At 45.8% G+C, this 26,438-nt stretch overlaps 1 protein-coding gene across 1 annotated transcript in view; it reads left to right on the top strand.

Moving 5' to 3' along the window:
* Positions 1–26,438, top strand: part of CSMD2 (CUB and Sushi multiple domains 2) — a gene marked incomplete at both ends in the record, with an annotated part of 546,906 nt that overhangs the window by 410,003 nt on the left and 110,465 nt on the right. Inside the window, 3 exon segments of the mRNA XM_081308594.1 lie at positions 4,581–4,772; positions 8,578–8,716; positions 12,019–12,206. Coding sequence (XP_081164720.1) covers positions 4,581–4,772; positions 8,578–8,716; positions 12,019–12,206 — 519 coding nt within the window.

Consider the following 26,438-nt stretch of genomic DNA (forward strand, 5'->3'; position numbering starts at 1 on the left):
ACGGTCTCATCTCCTCCCAAGTGCCTCTTCCATCACTCCTCTCCCTGAACAAATGACTCTGCCTCTGCTGTCACTTATTTTTATTATACAGCAGCTGTCCTCATTACCATCTCTTTACTCCGCTGTGTGTGTGTGTGTGTGTCGGGTGGGGGGAGGTTTCCATGGTGATTCCAGAGCAAGTCTGTGTGGCACCTGGGCCACGGCTTGCCCCTACATCCCCTCCCAGTTGGTATATCTATGCCTGGCATCGTCAAGGCTGTAACAGGATTGCACACCCTATTTCTAGCTCTTTTCTGCATCTCTGTTGTTGTTGTTGCTGTTTTTCTCAGTGGAGATGAGCATTTAGCAGCGTGTGGAGTAGATGAGGGTCTCCAGGATCATGTTCTTTCATATAGTCGGTCCTCTGTGTCTGTGAGCTCTGCATCCATCAATTCAACCAACCCTGGAACACAATAGCTGGAAAAAAATAGCCTTTGTACTGAGCATGTACACACTTTTATCTTGTTCTTCCCTATCAATAGAGTATAACCACTATTTACCTAGCATTTGCATTGTATTAGGTTTTACAAGGAATCTGGGGATGGTTTACAGTATAGAGGAAGATGTATGTAGGCTATAGGCAAATACTATGCTGTACAATGTAAGGGACTTGAGCATCCCTGGATTTTGGTGTCCTTGGGAGGTCACCTGAAACCAACCCCTGAGGACACTAAGGGACAGCTCTACTTATTAATTTGCCCACTTAACACTTGTGCAGGCTTCCAGCCTAGCATTTCCAGTCTCTCTCAGAGCTCCGTGGAATATTAATGGGTACTGCAAGAAAAAGAAGTTTGCATGGTCAAGTAATATTAGGAAGGTGCTGCTTGAGGCAGACTCAGAGAGATTATCCATAATGTGAGGCCTGTGAGCGTGTTTGGTATGCTCCTGCACATATGCTCAAAACATGTCCAGTAGGTCTCAGTGTGCAAACATGTTTGACCATGGGTGGCTTTGCTGGAGGCCATCTCAAGAGACCTGCATTTCATGGAACAAACGTGAACAAAGAGTGCTGGGCTTAGGTGGTGGAAGGCTATCCCGCTGGAAGGCTGTCCCAGCGTAAGGAGGGGAGAGTGCTACAGAGACTCGGGCATTCTGGGGAAAGGAGCATCATGAATAATTAAAGGCAAACATGTATTTTCCCCAGCAATGCCCAAGCTGATGGGTATGGCTTAAAACAAAAGCCAAAACAAAGAAGAAGCCCATTATTATGCTGACAGATTCCCCCAGACATTTGCATTATGTGACCTCCCCTGCGTCCTCAGCATCGCCATGTGGGGCTGAGTCCCTGGTGCTCTCCAGTGGTCATGCCCTTCTGGGACTGCTTTCTCACACGTGGCCCTGCTCGCAGAAGCCCGATTCATCCTTCAGGGTTCATCTCTGATGCCACTGCTGCCCGCTGTCCCCACTCAGAATAAATTGCTGCAGCCACGGCAGCCCCAGCACTTGGCTTCCATTTCTTGAGCACATTGTCAACACCTGTCGTTCTGCTGTGACTTGATGCTTCACCTACTTGCTATCCCACTCGATGATCTTAGTTTTAGGGTCATGCCATGCCTCCCAGACTCCCCCGCAGTGTGTGTATGCAGCAGGAACTTACTCCCTGCTTCGTGAGCAAGTAGGCACATGCAGACTTGCCATGTGATGGATAGTTTTCATGGCTGCCCTGAGAATTGCTGAGGCCCACAGGGGGAAGAGTGGTCAAAGCTACTCAGCCTGGGCTACAAGAAGGCCATGACAAGCTGGCCCAGTATTCCAGACATAACCAGGGTGTGGGAAAGGTCACCTTCCCTGTTGCTGTCATCACTTAGCAAATACCAGGACTACTCTAGGGAGGAGAGAATGGCTTACCCCATGTTAACTTTATAGTGCGTGTTTGACAGGAGATTGTACAGAAATGCCAGGGACGATTAGTGCAGGCTTGGCTTTATTAAGTAAACATAACTGTGTAACATCTAACATCCTGTCTGTACCACATGGATCCAGCCTTTCCCCAGGGATTTTGCCAAGCAGCTCAAATTCAGGAGCATTAAAGAGAAAATGAAAACAAAACCAAAAAAAAATGGTGAGCAGGAAGTGCGATCGCAGTATTGAGTAGGTGCCACACTAACTTCACTGCTCCATCATCTCTTACAATTTTTACATAAACCTTATGATATGAGCACCATGATGTTGCAGATGTGGTTCTGAGGTGGCTCATACAGGGTCATCTGCTAAATAAGTAACAGAACCTGGATCAAAACCCATGAGCCTGATTCCCAGACCTAGGCTCTTAATCTTTGCATTCTATTGCCTTCACGATAAATAATCTTTCTGAGTATGGTCGGAACAGTGAGCTATTTTCTTTCTAGGGAATCATTTACATGTGTACAGTGCACTGTAAAGCCAGAGATGAAAGCTAAGTCTGTTTTTAATTGGGAAGGAAGAAGATTGATTCTTATTTGACTTTATAAATAAATCCAGTAAGTGTCAAACGCTGATGATTTGTTCATTCAGTCATTCATTCAACAAATATTTACTGAGCACTATTATGTGCTGAGTGCTGCTCTAAGCCCTGGGGACACAGTTAGAAGCAGAACAGCCAAGGTCTCTGTTCTCATAGAGATACCCAAGTGATATACAAGAAAGAGGCAAACAAATAAATTAGCAAGATTATTATAGGTTGTGCCGTAAAAAAGAACAAAATGGGATCATATGATAAAATTGATGGAAAGGGATTCCCAGATGAGCCCAGAAGCGGGTGATCAAGGAGGCCTGTCTAATGAGGTGATGTTGGAGCTGGGAACTGAAGGGCAAGATGGAGCTGGCATAGGAAGATCTGCAGCAAGACTGTGCCAGGCAGAAGCAGAAATGCAAGGGTCCTGCAGGGAGGAAAGAAGGGGACACTGAGCTTGCTCTGTTGGAAGATTCTACAAATGTAGTTGGAGCATAGCGGTAGCACATCATCCATGCTGTTAATGACTGAAACTGGATAAAAGCAAAGGATCAGTTTTAAAATGTGATCTCAAACACAGAGGGCTTAAGATAGGATACCATATACCAGGGATTGGCAAACATTTTCTGCCAAAGACTAGATACTCCTTAGGCTTTGTGAGCCATATGGTCTCTGTTGTAACAATTTGTTTTCTGCCAGCACAGCATGAAAGCAGCCACAGACAACATGTAAACAAATGAGCATGCCTGTGTTCCAATAAAACTTTATTTTTAGAAAGAAGCACAGAGCCAGATTTGGCCATGAGCCATTTGTCCAAGGCTACCATTGGTGTTATTGAGTCTAAGGTATAGGTACTGCTACTCCAGACTGGCCCGCACAATCCCAGATCCTATAATTAGTGACATTTTTGCACAGTTTCTCTAGAATGTCTCTTCTGGGATTTTTCTGCTCAAGGCCTCCTGGTAGCAAAAGAGAATGGGTGCATCTCTGCAGGAGGGCTGGAGGATGTAGAAACACAGAAATCTCTTTGAGGCTTCACTGTTTGGGTAAAAGCTCATGTGAATTTTACATTCTGCACCAGAATAAATTCTTCTGCTTTAGTGTAAAAGCAATTTTTTCCTGAAAATTTTTAGAAACACTAACCCTCCCAGGAAAATGAGCATGAGTTATTCCTTGACCTCCAGATCCTCTTGCCCCTGGGGTCTGTTCCTGGGGTGTAGGAGGGACAACAAGCTGAAAACCAGGCACTGTTGTCAGCTCTGAGTATGGAGGCACCTGGGTTTGTTGCAACTGTCTCAGAATTCTCTGGACTTTTACACCATGTCCTCTGGTGCATTTTCTCATGATATAATCATTCTTTTATCCTTCATTCATTCCTCCACATTCACTCAGCACTTGCTTTGAAAAACCTGCTCTGTGTTCAACTATGTACCATCCATGTCTCCAAAATTCCCAACTTAAAAAAAAGTTTTAAGACCCCCCCACCCCCGTCCATTTGCCTTGGTTTTGAACTTTGCTCTGCCACTTGCTATAAATATCTGATTTATCTTTACCTGTGGTTTGGGTCTGATGGCTCCTTAGTTGTTTGCGCACATGCAGGAGACAGCATGGTCTTACTGGACCTCAGTAAACTCCCTGCAACTTCACAATGACTTCTCAGATGTGGGCAGGCCACCTCCAGACTCCTTTGCAAACCCTTATGATTGAATGTGTGGCATGTATGTATGCTCTATTTATCTTCTCACTCCCTGGTCCTGATCATGTTAGTTATGTTTTACAAAGTTGCAGAGCCTTGTCTATACAGCAATTTTTGTGTTCTTAAATTAAGTTGAATTCAATTCCACAATCATGCTTTCCCTGTAGAATCGCATGACAGTTTAGTCATGACAATGGCGAAGGTATTGGGAGAACCGCGGTGGTGGTGTCAGTGTGACAGGTGGATGCTGTGATAATAATGTTGGAGGATGGTGGCCCTGGAGTTGCCGCAGCTGATGACCGTGGTCTTAGCAGTGGCACTGGTGACAGTGGTCAGCATGAGTAATGAGCTGGGAGCTTCGTTGACTGGCAGACATGCAGGCAACCTGCTCCCTCTTCTGTTTTCTTGTCCCAGTGTCCACAGCGACATCCTGCAATGACCCTGGGGTCCCACAGAACGGGAGCCGGAGTGGCAACAGTTGGGAAGCTGGGGACTCCACAGTGTTCCAGTGTGACCCCGGCTACGCGCTGCAGGGAAGCACAGAGATCAGCTGCGTGAAGATAGAAAACAGATTCTTCTGGCAGCCCAGCCCGCCCACATGCATTGGTATGGAGCAGCTGCGGAGTGCACTCTGCCCTCGGGTCTCACAGTGGCATGCCCCAGATTCCTCCACACGAGTGGCAGCTGCGTCTTGAGTTCAGGGCCAGGAGAACTGGAACAGCTGAAAGCTGCAGAAAATCCAAAGTCTACCCTCCTTTGCACAAGAAGGAGCAGGGGTCACCTTGGGTAGTGGGGTCAGCAGGTCCTAACGTGGCCCTTTAATTAGCTAAAGCACCAGAAGGGGCCTCATAGGCTCAGGTGCAAAGGAAAGGTGCTTGTCCTCTCCAGGGGATTGTTGGCTAGATGGGTTTGGGTTCATGGAATGGGTCCTCAGTCTTAGAACCTCTCCATTTGACAAATGAAGAAATAGAAGTCCTGAGACTTGTAAGGGGTGGGGCCTGAATAACCTTGTCCCCTCCCTACTAGAGATGGGTGGAAGAGGGAACTTGAAGGAAGAGAGGGACAGGAAAGAAAAAGAGGTAGGAGCAGTCGCCCCAGGTGCTCACTTCCACGTGGCTCTTTTTCTCAGGTGAAATGATAAATGCATTGATCGCCCGCATCCATGATGGGTGCTCTCAGAGGACAGGTGGTCACTGAACCCTTGCTGTGTGCCCCACGCTGGATGTTTACTTAGTTGACCTCATTGAACTCACCTCTGTAGCTCTTAGAAATTAGCACCATTTTCTCATCAACAGTTTTGGAAACTGAATAGACAAAGTTGGATGTCTTGCCCAAATCACAGCTAGGACATGGTACAGCCATCACCTGCATCCACACCAGTCTGAAAACAAAGCCTTTCATTCTCCCACCTTCCGTGCCAGGTCCCCTGTTGGGAATAGACTCGGAGGGCTTCCTGAGACCCCCATCCTGGGGATGCTCTGCACCTCTTTCCACATGCACTCTGTGGGAGGCACCATCTGGGCACCTGAGGACTGGCCATGGTCAGTTGTGGGTCAAAGGCTAGAACTGGTAGTGAGATGCCAAGTCCTGTTCTTCAGTGGGAAGAGGGGTCACCTGCATGTATGAGCAGGATCATGGTGAACACACAGGAGGTGGAGACCTGAGTTCCAGAACCAGCTCCATTCTTAACTACTCACCGTGATGTGTAGGAAAGAGCATGGGACATGGGGGCAGATGAGTCTGGGTTTAGCATTTGGCTCTGTGGCCTTAGGAAAATCGCTTCAACTCTCTGAGTCTCCATTTCCTCAAGTGCAAGGGTAATTGTGGCATTTTGGGGTGACAACACAGCTAACCTTTATCTCAAGAAATAAGAATGTCCCTCCCTCCATCTCTGCTTCCTTCCCTTTCTTCTGTGTTTCCTATTTCAAATTCCTGGGCTCACTTCCCTTCCCTGAGCCAGAATTTCCCTCTGATCAAGGGAATCTTGGTGAGGCCGAAGAGAATCTCAGATGACCTCTTAGGCCCCTTCCACACTCCACTCTGCACAAGGCCGTGGTTCCTGAGACTTATTTTGCAGAGAAGCAAGTCCTGAGTGGAGCTGCCCCGGGAGGGGGAGTTGCACTGCTGGGCCAACGGGAGCCGTAATGGGCAGGAAGCAGGGCCACGGGGTTAATTCAGCTTTCATTGCTCGTTCCACACACGGCATTAGGAAGTGTTCCTTGGGCAACAGAATAAATGTCTTCGCCTCTTCTCACAAACAGACTGGAAATCCCAGTGACAAGCCCCTAATTTCCAGCTCCTTGGCAGTCTGCCATGAGTGGGTCTAGCTGGCCCTGATGGCCCTTCATTATAAGAGGGAAGCAAAGAAAGAAAACAAATATTTTTCGAGCATCCTTCTGTGATAGGTGCAAAACTAGACATGATCACAGTCAAAGTCGCCATGTGAGCTTAGAGCTCGGGTTCTGGATTCTGACCTCTAGGTTCAAGTCTGGCTTCACTGCAACAAGCTGTGTGGCCTTCTACAAATTGCTTATCCTCCCTGTGCCTTAGTTTCCTTGCTGTAAAAAATGAAATAATAGTACCTATTTCATAGGGTTGTTTTAAGGTTAAACAAGATAACACTGTAAAGTTCTCAGAACCATGATGCCTGGTTCCTAGTAAACTCTCTGTGTGTGTTAGAATCCATTATTATCATTGTTTTTTTTTTTATTTGAGAGATGAGGAAATGGAGGCTCAGAGAGGGAGAAGAACTTGCCCAGATTCATACAGCTCATGAGTGGTGTCAGCATTTGAACTCAAGACTGTGTGGTTTCTAAATCAATGCCCTTTTTGCAACTCTTGCCCCTGAGTACAGCCTTCCCGTTTCTTGGCTATCTGGGATGATTGGCAGCTGGTGCCCTCTCCCAGCTGGGTATCTCCATGGTTTGTTAAATCAGCTCGCACCCCTGTTGGTGACACAGCTCGGGAGTCCACCAGGGCCATGGGGTACCCCTGGCAGAGGGCATAAAAGCCCATGCAGGGTCCTGAGTGGGAAGTCAGTCCCTGCCTATCAGATGCCTGCAGCCCATCTGGAGGAGAGCTGGGTCAGGGTCAGGCCTGGAACCCATAACTAGTGCACTTCCCAGACTCACCTCATCTTGAGGGGAGAAACCCCCCAGCTGGCAGAGAGAGGTCCAGGTGATGACCTTTGCCTAGAGGTGAAGCCTCACAGAGCCCCCCAGGGATGACTCCATGGTGGCTGGTGCTTCTGATGGGAGGCAGGTTTTCTACTCTCCCTGGCTACATCTAACTCTTTCTGGACTGGCCAGAGCAGTGTGTGACTGGGCCTTGCAGTGCTGCTTTATGGTCCTGACATACTGACCGCAGTGTGCCACTCTATCCATCCCTCTGCCCTGAGGCTCAGTGGAGAAGAATGAGAGAGAATCAAGTGCCCGACACCCGCTCTTTGCACTCTGTGGGTCACTGTCTGCTGACCCCACTACCTCAGCAGTGCCCTGGGGCCCTCTTCTCCTGCTCTTGACCCCACACAGTTCCCAGCTCTCACTCTCTTCAGCCTCCTGCCACAGAACAGCAAGAGCCCCAACCAGTGAGGGGGACCTGGCTCAGGATCTGGGGGAGGTAGCCCAAGAGGTCCCTGGGTGAGAGCTTGCTGGATGACCTGGCCACCTTGCCCCTCCACACCTGCCTGTGATCTCAGAGAAGGGGACCATCTAGGACTCACTGGGGATCTGCAGTGCCCCCATCCAGCTGAGGGAGGCACCCACTTGCTCTTGGAAAAGGGCTTTTGGAAAGCTGGACCATATCTGAAGCCCCGAGCCGATGCCAGGAGCACTGGCAGCAAGGGAGGCCAGCACTTGGCAGGTAGAGACCACCACGTTGCCACTCCTTCTGACACGGAGTGGCTGGAACTGGCAGCCATCACCCATGAAACTCCCCTGGAATCTGGACCTGAGGCTGCACAGTTCATGAGTCAGGAAGAGAGATGGCGCCCTGTTGACCATTGACTCCATGCCAAATGCCACAACAGACCCTCCAAGAACACTTACAGCCACCCCACAGGAAGGACACCAAGGCCAGAAAGGTTAGGTCACACAGCCAGGAAGTGGCAAAGCCAGATATGGTTTTAACATAATTTATAGATGTAAAATGCCATGGCAGAAAACAGCCCATTTTAAAGGGAACAATTCAGTGTCGTTTGGTACAGTCACAATGTGGTGCCCCTGCGGTCTTCTTCCAACACATCTCCATCACTCCCAAGTCGAACTGTCATCCCACCGTCCCCTCTGCTCCAGCTACATTTTAACTTGGGCCTTTCGGCCCCACCCCGTTTTCTACCTTGCTTATTGGATACCCACTAGCAGGTGACCAGGGGGAAAAGGACAGCCTCACCCTCCACCTCCTCTGTCCTCAGCTCCTTGTGGGGGAGACCTGACGGGACCATCGGGAGTCATCCTGTCGCCAAATTATCCTGAGCCCTATCCGCCAGGCAAGGAGTGTGACTGGAAAGTGACCGTCTCACCAGACTACGTCATCGCCCTGGTATTTAACATGTATGTACCTTTCCCCCGGGTGGGAGACGGAGGGTTCAGAGCACCTAGGGGTTTGAGGACCTGGGTCCCCAGGTGAGTAGACACAGATCTGTGGGCGGAGTTCTCGGAACCTTGGGAAGTGAGCCAGTCAACAGGAGAGAAAGGAAAACCAGCTGATATTAAATCCCTCCTTCCTGGGCTCAGTGGTCCCACGCCGTCCCCTCCAGGATCTTTGTCATCATTTCTAACATGGCCATCGTGATTTCTTTTCTGATTCAGAAGGGAGGCCCTTGCTGAGGTCCTTTGCGTAGCCTCCTGCATTTTCCTCCTTTGCTCCTCCCCACTCCCTGGCAGAGGAGCAGGCTCAGGTCCCCCAAATCCTCCCCGCCTGGCTGCTGCCCCGGCATCCTTCGTCCCCTTTACCTGCAGGCTTGCAGAAGAACTGCCTCCACTTGTTCTTACTCCTCCCTCCCAGTCACTCAGCCCAAGGAGTCTGGCCTTGCCGCCACTATTCCACTGCAGCCTCCACTGAGAAAAGACACCAACCGGACTCAGGTTGTCAACAACATGGAGCTTTCCACGCCTCACCCCGTGGTCTTGACCACGTCCACCACCCTAGGCTGCTTTCCCTTGGTTTTGTGAAGTTCCTCTCCTCTGCTTCTCGGGTCTCTTCTGGGCCTTCCCAGCTGCCTTTCCTTGTCCCTGTTCCTCTGCCTGTCTTCGCCATAGCCCCCTCTTTGCACCCACACCTCCCTCCAAAACAAGCTCGCCCCCGCTCATGGCAGCAACCTCCTTGGAAGTGAAGGACTATCCTCCCCTGCTGCTGCTCTGGCCTCCTTACAGCTGCTGGTGCCCATATCCCGCTTCGGGACAGCTCTGCCTGGTGCCTGCGGGCACCACAGATGAAGCTTGCACAAAACCAAGTACTTTTCCCAGAGCAACTCTTCTCATCACGGGCAAGTGGCCCTCGCCTCCCCTCACTACCTCTTCCTTGAGCCCCCAAGGCATCCATCTCTATGCCTTAACTCCCCCTCTGTTTCCCTCTTTTGCATCCTACCAGCTCCTGACTTGTTTTGACCTCTTATCATTTCCCACCTCAATGATGGCTGCCGTCTCCTGACTGGTTCCTCTGCACCATCTTGCCTCCCAAGCTAATTTCTTCTTAAGCTGTCAGAGTGAATCTGTCACTCAAAAATGCTGAAATAACTACCCATTTTCCACTTAAATATCCTATAATGATAGTGCTCAGCAGTATTAAAAAAAAAAGAAAAGAAAAAAAAAAAAGATGATCATGTAACAGTGTGGATAAGTCCCAGAAATCCTATGCTGAGTGGAAGAAGCTAGACACAAAAAAGTCCAGAATATAAAATTCAACTTTATGTGAAGTTTTAGCGTCAGCAAAACTAATCTATGATGAGAAGAGCTCAATGGTGGCGGCTTCTGGTACTGGGGAAGATGAACTGGGAAGGGGCCCTAAGAACCTTCTGGGGTGATGGGAATGTTCTGGGTCAATTTAAAAAGAAATAGATTCTCTATTTTTAAATCTTTTAATGACCTTCTTGTCATAATAAGTTTGAAGTTTTGAGTTTTGCACCAAATGATCTGGCCCTTGCCCGACTCTCCAGAAAGTCCCTCCATCCCATTCGATGTCCAGAACCCCAGCCAGATTGAACTTCTGGAGTCACCAGGGTCTCGTAGATTCTGTCATGACCTTGTGACCTTGCCTCTGCCTCTGCCTTCACAGCCATTTCCTACTCCCTCCTTGTCCACCCACTGAGGGTCTTCTCATGTCCCAGGACTAACTCAAGCTAGACCTGCATGAACACGTGATCTCCACCTACTCAGGGATACCCATGTGCTCTTGCTCTGCCTTCTGGGAGTTTTGTACTCTGCTCTGCTAGCTATACTCCATGGCTTTCTATAGCACCATCCCCTCCTGGGAGGCAGTGGTGGTATCTGAATGTCTTCCAGTCCTGGGAACCTGGCACAGTGCCTGGCATATTGAAGGTGCTCTGATAAGAAGTCCATGATTGAAGGAAGGTCGGGACAGACAGAAGGCAATTAATTAAGTTGTGATGCCAGACTTCAAAACCGTTCCCAGGAGACTTTGAAAGAGCAGGTGGGAGGAAGCTGAATTGCAGAGGCAGGAAGACCATATTACCAACTGGTGGGGTGACTCTTCATCCAGCCCCAGTGAGAAAGGATTGGTGGGGTGACCCTACAGCCTGCACCGGTGTGAGAGTGGGCCATATAGGAAGTGCATGTCTGCCTCCCAGACCCCCACCCTGTCTCCCTACAAGCCTTGGCCTCTTTGTCCCAGAAATGTGGCGGCCTCTCATCATTTCATTCTCAGTCCAGCCAAGTGGTATGTCTTGAGTTTCCGGCTCATGGCTGGACAAGATTGAATTTACATTGAAAAATCTGTTTTCTGCAAACTCATTTACTTTTCTATTATTTTTATCTTTGCACACTTGATTGGCATAAATTGCTCTTGCAAGATACTTCAGAGTGGGCCTACTGCATCCCAGAGCAGGCCTGTGTTCAGAGTGAGCAGATCCAGCCTAGCTGCATTCCAAAGTGGGCGAACCAGTTCACAGGCTGGCCTGCAGGGTGTGAGGGCCCAGGGGCTCTGCTGCTGGGCAGCACTTGGCATTTTTTATCATTTTTCACTCTAGCCAATCCAGTGGGATAAATTACATTCAGGAGCTTTAATATCCAATTTGCTAAACTAAGATAGTTTTTCAAGTGGATTCCCCCCCACTCACCAGGGTCAAGACAGCTAAGAGAGGCATCCCTGGGTGGGGTGCTAGGAGTAGGATGTTAGCAGATCCCAAAAAGAGCTAGAGAACTGGATTGGGATAAAAGAAGAATGTTAGGGTCCTGCAAGGGGGCAGGCCCCTTCCCTCCTGGGAATGGCTACCTGGGCAGTTCTTCCCTCTGATGAAAAGAAATGCAGAATAGCATGATATCAAAAACACGGGTGTCAGGTAAGAGACCTAGGTTCTGGATCTTCCTTGGCTAGTCCCTCGGTGCCTAGAGTTGGTGCCTCGCTTCCCTTGTGTGTAAGGAGGACAGTAGGTTTTCAGCTAGCTGCAGGTTTGGGGACACTGACTCTGGAATCTGATGTCATCATCTTGCCTGACTGGGAGGTCACCGGGCTCCATCCTCTCCCCACCTCCCCGCCAGCCAGATTTCAGGGGTTGGGTCCTGGTAGAAGGGTGGTTGCTCCTGGGGAGGCCCCATCCTTGCTGTGAGTCTAAGGCCCCAGCATGAGCCTTTCATTTGACCATCATGGGTGGGGGTGGGATGTTTTTGTTCCCCAGCTTTAACTTGGAGCCTGGCTATGACTTCCTTCATATCTACGATGGACGGGACTCTCTCAGCCCTCTCATAGGAAGCTTCTATGGCTCCCAGCTCCCGGGCCGTATTGAAAGCAGCGGCAACAGCCTATTCCTCGCCTTCCGCAGCGACGCATCTGTGAGCAATGCTGGCTTTGTGATTGACTACACAGGTAAGGGCCCTGGCGCCAGGCACACTGAAGGAAGGGCCAGCCAGGCCTGGCAGAGGGCAGCAGTGTAGTGCAGAGAGGAAGCTTGGCTCCCCACAGGAGCCCATGCCGACCCTGGCACTGCTGCCCTGCAGGGGACCTGCCCTCCCTGCAATTCTCCGGGTGGCTTCACCTTTCACACTCAAATACCCAGGGCCCAGGAGAAGGGGAACAGCTGTCTGTTTTGCATCCCTCTTCTATTTCCAAATCATGGCTCCTCTTCTCCCCCCTCTTCTGTGAGGATAGTTCCTCACTCTACCTCACTCTCCTAACCTCACTCTAGGTAATGCCCTCCTGATCACTCCTCTGCCTTAGTGAGGGTTCTAGTATGAGTCCCAATTGTCCTCTCCATACCAAGTCTCCCCATACCAAGTCTCCACCATCCTGGGTAACTTCAGTGACTATGTCTGAGTCCATCTTCTGCTGCTATAATGTTCTAAGGCTAGTACATTATAAAGAAAAGAGGTCTATTTAGCTCACAGTTTGAAAGTCCAAGATCAAGTCAGCCCATCTGTTTGACCTCTGGTGAGGGCCTCACGGTTCATGACATCAGGATGGCAGGAGCCCAAGCAGAAGAGATGACATGATGAGACAGGAAGTCAAAGAGATCACAGAGCCAGGCTCACTCTTTATAACCACAAGAACAACTCTAAACCCTTCCAGAGGCAGTGTCCCACTCACGACCTGACCACCCTCCACTGGGCCCTACCCCTTAAAAGTTTCACCACCTCAGTGTCACCACTCTAAAGGCCAAGTCTGCACATCAATCTTTGGGGGACATGCTCAGACCATATCCAAACCACAGCAGACCCTATGGAGAGCCTATCTAATCCTAGGGTCACAGTGCTTGATCCTCTGTCCCAAAGACACTCCTTAATCATTCTCTGGCACTTTGTTGAAAACCAGGCACTTTATGCCCCTTCCTGATCATAGTTTTTTTGTTTTTGTTTTTGTTTATTTACCTATTCACTTATTTTTTTTCTTGCAGTGCCAGGGGTCAAACTCAGAGCCTTGCACATACCAGGGAGGTGCCTCTATCACCGAGCCGCATCCCCAGGCTCCCCACCCCATGCATGTGCTCTCATCCTACCAGTGCTCCCATTCTCTGACTCCCATTACACCTTTGTATTAATTGATGCAAACTGAATAGTGGAAGAAGTCAAAAGCAAGAGCCAACAATTTTTCCTTAAGGATAGTAAATATTTTAGGTTTGCCTATGACAACCATCGTAGCATGAAGCAAAACATAAAGGAACAGGCATGGCCATGTGTCAATAAAAAATTTCTTGCAGAAACAGGTGGTGGTCCCTGCCTAGCCAAGAGCACAGACTGTCAGATTAACGGACTGAAAATTCATGCTCACTACTCAGCGATGGCGGGACCATATGCAAGTTATTTAACTTCTCAAAACCTCCATGTCTGTAAAATAATGGCAGGAAAATTCCTGCCTCATAGAAATGTGGTAAAGATCAATGAGTCTAGGCACTGAAGTCCCTGGTAACTGCCTGGCACCTATCAAGCATTCTGTAATGTTCAAATATTATTAATAATGATAAGTATGTTCCAGGCTCTCAGGCACTCATTTTTTTTCTACTTACTCCATTATTCTCTTTTTGACCTTTCTCTCTTCCTTAATTATCCCAGACCCCATTATCCAAATCCCAGCTCCATTTCTTGCTTGATTTGTGTGCTTGGCAAGTTATTATCTCCTAGAACATCATCTTCGAAATGGGGGTAATGAAAATTATGTTGCAGAAGGTTAGGATTAAAAGATATTTTATACATACATATTATATAGAGATATATAGAGATAGATAAAGAGAAGAGAGATGAGCATAATGCCCAGAATGTACACAACACTCTGAGGCTACTCTAGAGATGATAGATTTTGTTGTTGTTATTATAATCCAAATTCACTCGGACCTCATCAGCCTCTGTGTACAAATGGGGTCATATTACCAGTTAAAATTAAAAAGTTTCTGGCTCATGTTTCCCACTTGCATAATGCAGAGTCTCAGCCTCTTCAAATGTCCCTTAATCAAATCTTTCTGGAAACCCCTGGGAAGAGCTCATATGAGTTTGCAAATAATGCTAATCATGATAATAGCTAACTCAGCGTTTATCAACTGCCAGCGCTGTCCTGGGTTCTTTATGTCCGTCAGCTCCTGGAACTCCTTAGAGCTGTCAGTTGTCTGCAATCTGTCAAGCACAATTCCAGAAGATACTTAGTGCACAGACTGTTGGCCTGAAGTCTTCTTGCCTCACAGGGCTGACCCGGGGAGTGGATATTTTGCTGGTATCAATACAGATACAGTCAGATGTTCTGGAATTCTAGCTGAAAACAGGCCTTAGACTCACCTTCATCGCTCCACTTACTACCAATCCCACTGCTGCATCTTCACGATCATTTTTCTTGCTATTCATCCCTTTATTCATATTCTCATTAGTACCCTCAACTCGCCTGCTCCTGGGCCTGCTATTACGTAAACCTTGACAAACCGCACCCTTTGGAAACCCACACCCAAGTGGCAAGGACATTAAGAAAGTTTCACAAACATGATACCTGCAGCTACTATAAGTGACATCGCTCCACCCAAGCCAAGCATTAGCCACTGCCAGAGCTGCCCGGAGTCCTCTGCAATGAAGCTCACAGGGGACAGCCTCACGTCCAAGTCCTCATTCCCCCCTGTGGCTGCGTTCCCCTCCTTGCTTCTTCACTCTCCTAGGACAGGCATGTCCTCCCTCTCGACTTGGAATTGCTTTCCAGTTTACATTCCAGTTCCAAGTCCCCATGGGACTGTCAAAGGGACCAGACTGAATTCAAGTGTCCACTGAGAAAGCATCATGCCATTCAGCTTGTGTATCAGAGACGAGACCAGGTCAGGCATTTTTATTTGTTTGTACTATAGATATTAGCTGAGCACCTACTGTGTGTCAGACACTGATACAGGAGCCAAAAACAGAGCAGGGAACCAAAGCCCCTGCCTCCATGGAGTTCACATCAAAATGACAAACAGACTGACAGACACTTCTCATGCAAACGCAATGTTGAAGGCCCACCTAATTCTAAGGCAAAGAGTTTTAGGTGGGTCTTAGGTGGCTGTGGACCATCTCTGGACCAACCTGCTAGGAGAGGATTCAGAATGCGGTTATCTGTGGGCATCTATTGAACTAGGCCTCTGGGGCACTTCTCCCTGGACTCCATACTCCTGGGTAGCTTTACCCTTTGCTGGAGGAAGCAAAGGGTCAGCATGGGGAATGTTGTCTTGTGGGGTCGATCACTAACAGTGAGTTCCAGGGAAGGCTTATTGTCCTTCTTCTGGCCAGTAAGTCAGTAGGAAGGATGGGTGGAAAGACCTTTATTTTCCTCTTTTGTGGTGGCCTCCTGTGAGTCAGGAACAGGCTAGAACATCCAGGCATGTGTATGAAACCATTTGTTCATTCAACAAGAACTTACTGGGCTCCTCCTTGGCACCATGCCTTCTACTGGAGATTGAGGATTTGGCCATGAGCAAAATGTCCCTGGTCCCTACCTCAGTCTAACTTAAAGGTGAGTGACAGAAACGGACAATAAGGAGACAAACCAGAAATAAAGAAGTGTATGAAGTTAGGGAAGAAAAGCAAAGAATGAATAACAGGGCACCCATTCAGAATGGTAGGTAGCTGGTGATGGACTTGCCGAGCGGGAGCCATTAAGAAAGGGCTTTGAAGGTGGAGGAGATCTCTGTGCAAGAGTCGGGGTGGAGTTCAGAAGGAAGGGTTTGAAGTTTGTGAGAGAATCTGCAGCAACTCAGGAAAGGTCAAGATAAATCAACTTTTACCAGAAAAGTGCTAGTATATATCTATTTTCTTTGCCAAACCCTTGGAAGTAACACCGTGGGCCTGAGAGTCGTGGCCAGATTTCTAACCCAACCTCACCGCCACCTGCTCCTACCCAACCCTCACCAGACACAGCCGTGGGTCTTCCTTTATAAATTCAAAATGGAAACCTCTTCCTCTTTCTTTGCCTATTGTAAAAGTAAAATGATTTTTGGAACACTTCAAACCACATGGAAGATGTACTCTAAAAACGTAACATTCCCCTTACCTTCCCCCATCTCCTAAAGGACCATAGTCAACAGTTCATCACCTCATTACAAAGGTTTTATGTAAGTATAAAATAACATAAATTCTATCCCAGGGGTTGGCCAACATTTTCTGCCAAGGGCTAGATAGTAAATGTCTTATTCCATATGGTCTCTGTTGCCACCATTTGGCTCTGCCGTGGAATCACTGAAGCAGCCATGGACAGAATGTAAAAAATGGGCATGACTATGTTCCAATAAAACTTTATTTACAAACACAGACAGCCGGCAAACTGTGGGCTGTGGTTTGCCAAGCCCTATTCTATATGAATGTGATCACACCATATGTACTAGTATGTCATCTGTTTTATTTTTGCCCACCAATAGATCGTGGATATCTTCCCACATTCATTTTCAAAGACTTGTGCTATCCTTTTAAAAGACTGCATGTATTTCAATGGATGGCTCTAATCCAACCTTTCAAACCAGTTCCTTGCTGATCAGATGTTTGGATTGTTATTTTCAGTTTTTTGATGTGACAAAATTTGGAAGTGGACCTCATCTATTAGGACCTGATTCTTTTTATTTTCCGATTTGGGGGAGGCCTGGGTTTTATTTATTATTATTATCATGATGTTTTAGTCATTCGGTTTTATCATTCACAGCTGAGCTCTGGTTTGGCTGACTGAAGACCTGATTTTGGTCTTAATTCTCTGCCGCAGTCTTGGCTGGGCACAGAATCACGAGCCAATCAAGCAGGAACAAAACTTTATTTTGAAAAAGCCGCTAACACTCTCAGCGCCAGCAAGTCAAAAACCGGTCCTCCCACGAGGGTGTCCGACCGGAACCGCGCGCCGACCGGAACCCCCGGGGTCCCCCCGGACCTCCCCCGGAATTTCCTCCTACTATCCTTCCCCAACCAATGGGAACTCTCCAAGAGTCTGGTAACATGAGTCCGTAACATGAGTCCGGTAGCAGGCCAAGGTGAACAGCGGGAGTCCAATTTGCATATGAATGTAAATCTTAACATAATCATCTCAGTGGCTAGCTGGCGTCACTTTACAACCAAAGGTGCCATACATTGTATATTTGCTTGTGGCTCCTAGCATCTGCCCCCTTCTGTTTAATTAAGCAACAAGCAATGTGGCTAGGGACCGTGCCTGGTAGGTTGTCCAATTTAACATATGGTTCTTACCCGTCATGGGAGAACTGACCTTTAGGCGTCAGCTTCCTGTCTTAGGTTGAATCCACTGTAATCAGAGCAACCCGTCGCTGACTACCGGTCCAGCATTCAGCCATGCTCGTGGATAGGCCTATGCACCAGTGGGGGGGTGAGGTTCTTGCCTCACCTCTGTTGGCCCCCAAATTTTGCCTTGGTGCCAGTGGGGGGGTGAGGTTCTTTGCCTCACCTCTGTTGGCCCCCAAATTTTAGACCATCACTAGTAGAAGGGAGGAGGATACAGAAATGCCACGACACCAAGCCAATTGATGGCTCCTTGGAAAAATTGCGTCACTGGTGACACCATCAGCAAAGATATGCCAGTATTACCACAATAAACATGGGGTGAGCTGGCAAGGAAATTGCATCACTGGTGACACCATCAGCAAAGATATGCCAGCAGTACCACAATTCGGTGCACCAGATGATATTTTACAATGTATACAACTGATATATAGTCCAGGCAAGTTCTGCAAGCAGTTCAAATTGGAGGAGTCTATCAATATGTCCATTTCCTCCCAAAGTAAATCAAGTCCTTGATTGAGCATTACTTGTTGAGTTATATTCATTGATGCATCAGTTTATACAGTTTACTGTGATAGCTATCATAGAAGCTGTAGTTTGGTTTTATCTCAGTCTTCACCGGAATTGGGATGGAGATGGAAATTCTGGCAATGATGCTAAAGAGACATTATCCTGAACAGAGTTATTAAATATAATGAAAAGGAATGGTGAAAGTAAACAAACAGATCTGTTAACCATCTTTAACAACAATCATAAACAGCTGTTCACCTAATTTAAATTAAACCATATAAATCACGTGAATAAAGAAAAAATTCGGATCCATTTTTTCATGAGCGCTCCTCATATAAGAAATATGGACATACACACATACAGACATACAACACAAAACAGAAGTGTGCACACAACATACAACACATAAGACAATAGTAAATAAAGGCCTTGTAACTATACTTAGGTGAAATCTCCATTGCAATGTTTAAAAACTCCACAGTCAAAAAATAAATAAATAAATAAATAAATAAAAAAAAAATAAAACACAGTCAAAAAATAAAACTGATCAGAAAAACATTAACCTAGGTTTGTATGAGCTCAAAAATAAAATAGAACTTTATGATGTGGAAAAATGCAATAATAAAATAGATACTGAAAAAAAAAAAAAAAAAAACACCTTGGTTAATCACTGTCGCCGATGTAAGAATAGCCAAGCTGGAGCTCTGGATGTCAGCTGTTATGGATTTGAGTCAAATCATCTTCTTTTTCTGTAGAAATTGTTTTAGTTAATCTCTCTGGAATCCAAATTGGTTGCTGTTCATCCTGTGGGAAAACACAGACAGCGCCCCGATTCCAGACTATCACTGGATCCGGGCCTTTCCATTGTCCTGTTAGAATATCTTTCCAAAGTACCTTAGGCTTATGTACATTTTTGGGGTACAAATGTCTTTCCGCAGCACTAAGTCCCGATGAATCTAAATTTAAAAAGTTTAGAGTAAAAAGGGTTATTTTAAGTTTATCTTTGGGGGATATATACCCCTTTCCAATTCCCTCCTTTTGTTTTAATAAGTACATTTTAATAGTTTGATGAGCTCTTTCAACTATGCCTTGTCCTTGTGGATTGTATGGAATTCCTGTTATGTGAGTAATACCAAATGATGAGCAAAATTGTTTAAAAGAGGAGGAAGTATAACCAGGACCGTTGTCCGTTTTTAACTGTTTTGGAACGCCCACAGTGGCAAAATTTTGTAAGCAATGAGCTATAACATCTTTAGTTTTTTCTCCGGCATGAAGGGAGCCCATCAAAAATCCGGAAGAGGTATCAACTGTAACATGTAAATATTTTAATTTTCCAAATTCTGGCAAGTGTGTGACGTCCATCTGCCAAATATGGTTAGGTATTAGTCCTCTAGGATTGACTCCAAGATTAACTTGTGGTAAAAATGTCACACAATTTTGACATTGTTTTATTATATGTCTGGCCTGTTCTTTAGTTATTTTAAAACGCTTTTGTAAAGTATTAGCATTGACATGGAACCTTTTATGAAAATTTATAGCTTCTTCTATTGTGGAGAAAATATGTATGTCATGTGTAGATTTATCTGCTAGTTCATTGCCCATACTAAGGGCTCCAGGCAATCCTGTATGTGCCCTGATATGACCTATGAAGAATGGATCTTTTCGGTCCCAGATTAGACTTTGTATAGCGGAAAACAAAGAGAAAACAGTAGAGGAAGGGGAAATCCTACCAGCATCTTCAAGGGAATTAATAGCATTAACTACATACTGACTATCAGAAAATAAATTAAATACAGAATCTTTAAACATCATAAAAGCTTGTAATACTGCATTAAGCTCTACCTTTTGAGCTGATTGTTTGGGTACTAAAAATGTAAAAGTTTGATCAGGAGTAACTACTGCTGCTGTACCATTGTTTGACCCATCAGTGAATATATTTGGAGCATTTATGATAGGGGTTTTTCTTGTCATTTTTGGAAAAACTACAGGATGCTTAGACCAAAAAGACAACAAAGGATTAGATGGTAAGTGATTATCAAATGAAACACTAGTTTTACACAGGATTATTGCCCAAGTATTTAACTCATTAGCTAACTCATCAATTTGATCCATAGTATATGGAGTAATAATTTTATTGGGAGAAATCCCAAACACTCCCTTAGCTGCTTTTATTCCTTTGAGTATTAATTGTCCTACAGCCTCAGGATATCTAGTAAGAATAGTGTTAGGGGAATAAGATAAATGTATCCACAATAATGGACCTTCTTGCCAAAATACTCCTGTAGGAATATTTTTTGTTGGTAGTACAATAAATAATAAAGGCAAACTTATATCAATTCTATCCAAATGCATATTTTCCATATATGTTTCAATGATTTTTAATACTTTTCTTGCTTCAGGCGTTAACATGCGGGGTGAATTTGGATCTGATGGACCTTTTAGAATATCAAATAAAGGTCCTAACTCTCCTGTTGGTATGCCTAGATAAGGCCTTATCCAATTTATGTCTCCCAATAACTTTTGAAAGTCATTAAGTGATTTGAGTTGATCTACTCGTATTTGAATTTTTGGTGGACGGACCATGGTTGAGGATAATAGAACTCCTAAATAATTAATTGGAAGATTTAATTGTACTTTATCTATTGCTATCTCTAGATTATAATTTTTCAATAAATTTGTAAGTGTGGCATAACATTCTAGTAATGTGTTTTTATCTTTATGTGCCAGTAACACATCATCCATATAGTGAAATATTTGTAGTTCAGGATTTTGGTTTCTAAGTGGCTGGATTGCTTTATTAACATAAATTTGACACATAGTTGGGCTGTTAGCCATCCCTTGAGGGAGTACTTTCCATTCATATCTCTGATCAGGACCTTCATGATTCAGTGCAGGGATAGTAAATGCAAAATGTGGACTATCCTCGGGATGAATTGGAATTGAAAAGAAACAATCTTTAATATCTATAACTAAAACATGCCAGGTTTTTGGTAAAGCAGACAATTGAGGAATCCCTGATTGAGCAGGTCCCATAATAACCATCTCATTATTAATGGCTCTTAAATCTTGTAATAATCTCCATTTACCAGATTTCTTTTTAATGACAAAAATGGGAGTATTATAGGGGGATACGGAAGGTTGTATATGTCCTTCCGCTAACTGTTGTCTGACCAAGTCATGGGCTACTTGTATCTTTTCTTTAGTCAAGGGCCACTGAGGAACCCACACTGGTCTTTCTGATTTCCAAGTAATTTTGATTGTCTCAGTGGCCCTTTCTGAAAACCCAATTCATGTCTATTTATTTCTTGATCTATTTGAATAGGTGCTGTCATACCTTGTTCTTGTTCTCTTAATCTTTTTTCTTTCCTAAAGCCTTGTTTAGCCCTAGTAGTGGGCGCGTTAGGATTGATGTTATTTGTTAATGTCAATCCTAATTGATCTAGGACATCTCGTCCCCATAAATTTACAGGAAGATGATCCAATACATAGGGCTGTATAGTTCCTTCACATCCTTCAGGATCCCTCCAATCTAATACCATAGCACTTCTATGGGGATTTGTTGCCACTCCTAGGCCTCGAAGCGTTTGAGTGGCTTGTTGTAATGGCCAATATTTTGGCCATTCTTGACGAGAGATGACACTAAGGTCAGCTCCTGTGTCCAGCAGCCCATTAAAGTCATGTCCTTGAATATTTAATTTTAGCATTGGGCGAGAATCTAAATTCAAAGACAGCATAGCCCAATCTACACCTGTGGAGCCTAATCCCTTGGAACCTCTTTCTACATTACAACTGGAAAATTTATCATGCAGGCTGGGTATTATTAATAACTGTGCTATTCTATCTCCTGGTGAAATTACTGATATACCTCTTGGAGAACTAGCTATAATTTTTATTTCACCTTCATAATCGGGATCAATTACCCCAGGACTTATCATAAGTCCTTTTAGTGTAGAAGAACTGCGTCCCAATAATAAGCCTACTGTTCCCTGGGGAAGAGGTCCTTTTACTCCTGTGGGAATGATTTGAATTCCCATCTCTGGGGTTAGTACTGCTCTGGCAGAGGCGCAGATGTCCAGCCCTGCGCTCCCTCTAGTTTGTCTGATGAGGGATTTAATGGATAATGCGTCCTGGGCACTACCTTGATGGGGCTGTTGGGTTCCTCCATTGCCCCATATATTTGTGGTTTGGGGCCCCGGGGCATTGGGCCCTCTAGTCCGTTTTTTGGCAATGGAGCTTGATACCTTTCTCCACGATATCGTGGGTAAACACTTGGTCCTTGTTCGTTTTTTGATAACGGAATACCCTCTATGGTGGTTTGAGAACGGCATTCATTAGCCCAATGTCTCCCTCTACGGCATCGTGGGCAAATACCTGGTATTCTATTCCTTTGATATCCAGCTTTGTTAAACCCTCCTCTTATGGGGCAACTCCTTTTAAAATGTCCTGTTTGATTACAATTATAGCATGTTCTTGGCCTGGCATCTAAAGCCTGTTGTACTGCTGCTAAGACTTGCCCCTGTTCATTAATGTCTCTACATAATTTAATATATGTGTTTAAATCCTCATGTCTCCATGGTCTAATGACCTCTCTGCAGCAACGATTTGCTTGGTCATAAGCCAGTTGTTTTATAAATGGCATTACCTGTTCTGTATTTCCAAATATCCTAGAGGCTGACTGAATAAGTCTATCTACAAATTCAGCATAAGGTTCATTAGTTCCTTGTATTACCTTAGATAATTGACCTTGTAAGTCTCCATGCCCCTGTAAAGTTTTCCATGCCCTAACTGCATCTACAGCAATTTGTGCGTACACACCAGGGTCATATTCAATTTGTTGTCTTTGACCCTCATAAGGTCCCTTCCCCAAAAGCATGTCCATATTTCTTTGAGGGTACCCAGCTTCTGCATTTCGCCTAGCTGTCTCCATGCAAAATTCCTCATTGGCAACCTTCCATAACAAATATTGTCCTCCGTTTAGCACAGATCGACACATGTTAGCCCAATCTGCTGGTGTCATGTCCAAGTTGGTAACAGATTCAACCATGCTTATTGTGAAGGGAGCTTGCGGCCCATAGGTCGTTACAGCCTCCTTTAATTGCTTTATTGTTTTGAAATCTAAAGCACGGTGAATTCGTTGCCCTCCTGCCTGCTCAAGTACAGGGCATGCTAATCTTTGGGGTCCTGCCTCAGAATTCCGTCCATCAACTACGGTAGTTGAGGGCCGCTCAGCGGTAGATGGAGCTGTTGGCTGAGTTACGCCCTCTGGTGATAGAACGGAGTTGGTAGCAACCTCCTGTTGTAATTCTCCACCTGATGGCTGCTTGTCCTCTAAGCTTGCTTTCTTTAAATTCTCCTCTGTCTGACTAGCTTGAGAGACCTTCTCTTTTGCTTGACCTAGCGTTTTTTCTACCATAGTCTGGACCTCTAACAATTTACTTAACAGTTTTTCGGTTTGTTTTTTATTGGATTCTAATCTACTATAACCTAACCCAATAAGGTAGGATAAAACAAAGCCGAAGCAGAATGAAACAAAGACGGAGCAGACAATGGTTGTATCAATTTTCTCTTTCTCAGGGCTGAATAACTTCAAACCTTGAGCCAACCATTTTTTCCAGTTCGCCTGAGAAAATTCTAGGGCTAGGGAGCTCGAAATGAAAACAAAATAAATCAAAACAAGAACACATTGTTTTCTGAGAAGGTCATCCATCCTGTCGCCTTCCCTCAGGGGCGAGCAATTTACTCACCTCTAAGCTTCAGGCGTTCCCCGCACGGGCCGCCAAATGCCGCAGTCTTGGCTGGGCACAGAATCACGAGCCAATCAAGCAGGAACAAAACTTTATTTTGAAAAAGCCGCTAACACTCTCAGCGCCAGCAAGTCAAAAACCGGTCCTCCCACGAGGGTGTCCGACCGGAACCGCGCGCCGACCGGAACCCCCGGGGTCCCCCCGGACCTCCCCCGGAATTTCCTCCTACTATCCTTCCCCAACCAATGGGAACTCTCCAAGAGTCTGGTAACATGAGTCCGTAACATGAGTCCGGTAGCAGGCCAAGGTGAACAGCGGGAGTCCAATTTGCATATGAATGTAAATCTTAACATAATCATCTCAGTGGCTAGCTGGCGTCACTTTACAACCAAAGGTGCCATACATTGTATATTTGCTTGTGGCTCCTAGCAATTCTCTCTCTTAATAGCTGAATGGCTTGGAAAATTCATTTAGCTTCTCTGATCATCACACTCCTCATCTGTATCCTGAACATGAGCCTACCTGGCCCTGCCTTCTGCAGAGGGTATTGTGAAACAGAAATGAAATAACAAATTGCAAAGTGCTTTCAAAATTATAGGTGATATTCCTATGTAAGGGTCTATCATCATTGTCATTATCCTCATCATTATTATTAATATGATAATGCTTGGAATGATAAGCCCAACTTCCTCTGAAATGTGAGTAAATATACAATAGAGTCTGTTGTTGGAATCAATGATGTGGTTGTTGATTTTCCAAGCTCCAAAATGTTCAGCCAAACAATCCAGCAGCCGCTTATTAAACCTGTGTTATGTGCCAAACATGGCCATTCCGGGTGCCAATTTCTGTGCTTATTGCCGGGGTTATGAGAGGACTAGATGATTATCTCTACCCTCTAGGAGGTTAGAACCTACTAGAAAGAAACACACTTACCCAGCCTACCGAGTCAACGTGATGCTGTAATCCGGGAAAGAAAATCAGATTCTGCCAGAGAGAACCTGCTCAGAGATGGTGGCATTGAAATGAATAGGAGTTTGCTACACAGTTTGTTCCAAAAGGATATTCTAACATGCGTATAGGTCCTGGAGCAGACCTACACAGCTGGGGACCAATGCAGTTGCTTAAACAAGAAGGAAGTTTATTGTTTTTCCAATGAAAGAAATCTGGAGGTAGGCAGGCAGGACTGGGTTCACTTCAGCACCTTTGGTCTTCCTGCTCCATCTGCTGATCTGTGGATCCCACCCTCAAGGTTATCAGAATCCAAGATGGCAACTAGGGTGCCAGCCATTATGTCTGAGTTCTAGATTGCGGAAGGGAGAAGAAAAGATGGATGGAAAGGCCAATGAGCATTCCCTCAAGTCATCTTCCCTTAATCAGCCTTTCTACCAATTAAGGGTATTTATAGAGTGCCTCCCATGGGCCAGGCCCTGCAATACAACCATGAACAAAATGAAAAGCTGGCCCCTGGAAGGGACTTAGAAATTCTCATGGAAGAAGATAGAAAAAATTATCTGAATATATAGTAGATGAGAGGATACTAATCACAGCAGAGAGAAACACAGCAGAATAGCGTGAATATGACCACCAGGGTAAGGAATATTGTGATTTTTAAAATAGCTGCTCAGGAAAAATGTCACCAAGATGGAGATGTTTGGGGTTAAGTCCGGGAAGAGGTGAGGGAGGGAGCCAGGCAGATGGAGGGATGGATGTTGTGCATGGAGTAAGGTCAGGCCTGGAAGGAGGGTCTCCCACTCTGAATGAGAGGAGGGGCTGGCTTGACTTCAGCAGGCCAGATCTGACATGTTTGCATCTCTCAGGCCAGATCTAGCTGCCCAGGAGGCTGGGAAATGTAGAATTTAGCTGGCACCTTGAACTCTGGATCAAATCTGGATTCCATTATTCAAGGATGAAGGGCGGGGGGGATAGACACTGGGTGTCAGTTAATTCTACTTTGCATGAGCTGAGTGAACTTGGTTCCAAATTACTTAATTTCTTGAACTCAAATAAGATTTGACCCACTTAGAATTTATGAAGAGAATGCACGAATAAGACACAGTGACATTTTATTACATCTCTTTGACAGGGGGACAGTTTTTCAGTTTTATTCATTATTGTATTCCAGTGTCTGGTACATGGGATGGGCCACTGGCCATTGTGTTCTGACCTCAGTCACAAGGTTTAGGAAGAGGAGAGAGTTGATGCAGGGGTCAGGTTGGTGCAACCCCACCCCCACCCCCAGGGAATGCAGGGAAACCACTAAGGGGCCCTTTTCCAGGTGAGTGTTTTCTGGGCTCACTGGAGTTTCAGTGCGATAGTGTCTCTGGGACTGCTCCACGCTCAGCTGCTGGCAAAGACTTAAAGAGTAGTGTGCCCAGCATGGCTCAGATGCAAGAGCGGCTAGATGTGACAGAAGTGTCAAGATTCTCTCCCATCAGTCAACAGCTTGAGTGGCAGCTAAATAACAGCCTCAAGCAGCAACTGCCCACTGTGTAGCTAGTCTATAAGGTACCCAGGTGACCACGGATGGCCCTCAGCAAAATTCCTCCTGAACTATTTGCCTCTGAACTCTGATCCCTTGGCTCTTTCCTCCTTAGCTCCAACTCTTTGAATGCCAGGGTCCTTCTGCAAGGGCTGTC

This window comes from Spermophilus citellus (assembly GCF_964194105.1).
Source record: "Spermophilus citellus genome assembly, chromosome: 9".
NCBI lineage: Eukaryota > Metazoa > Chordata > Mammalia > Rodentia > Sciuridae > Spermophilus > Spermophilus citellus.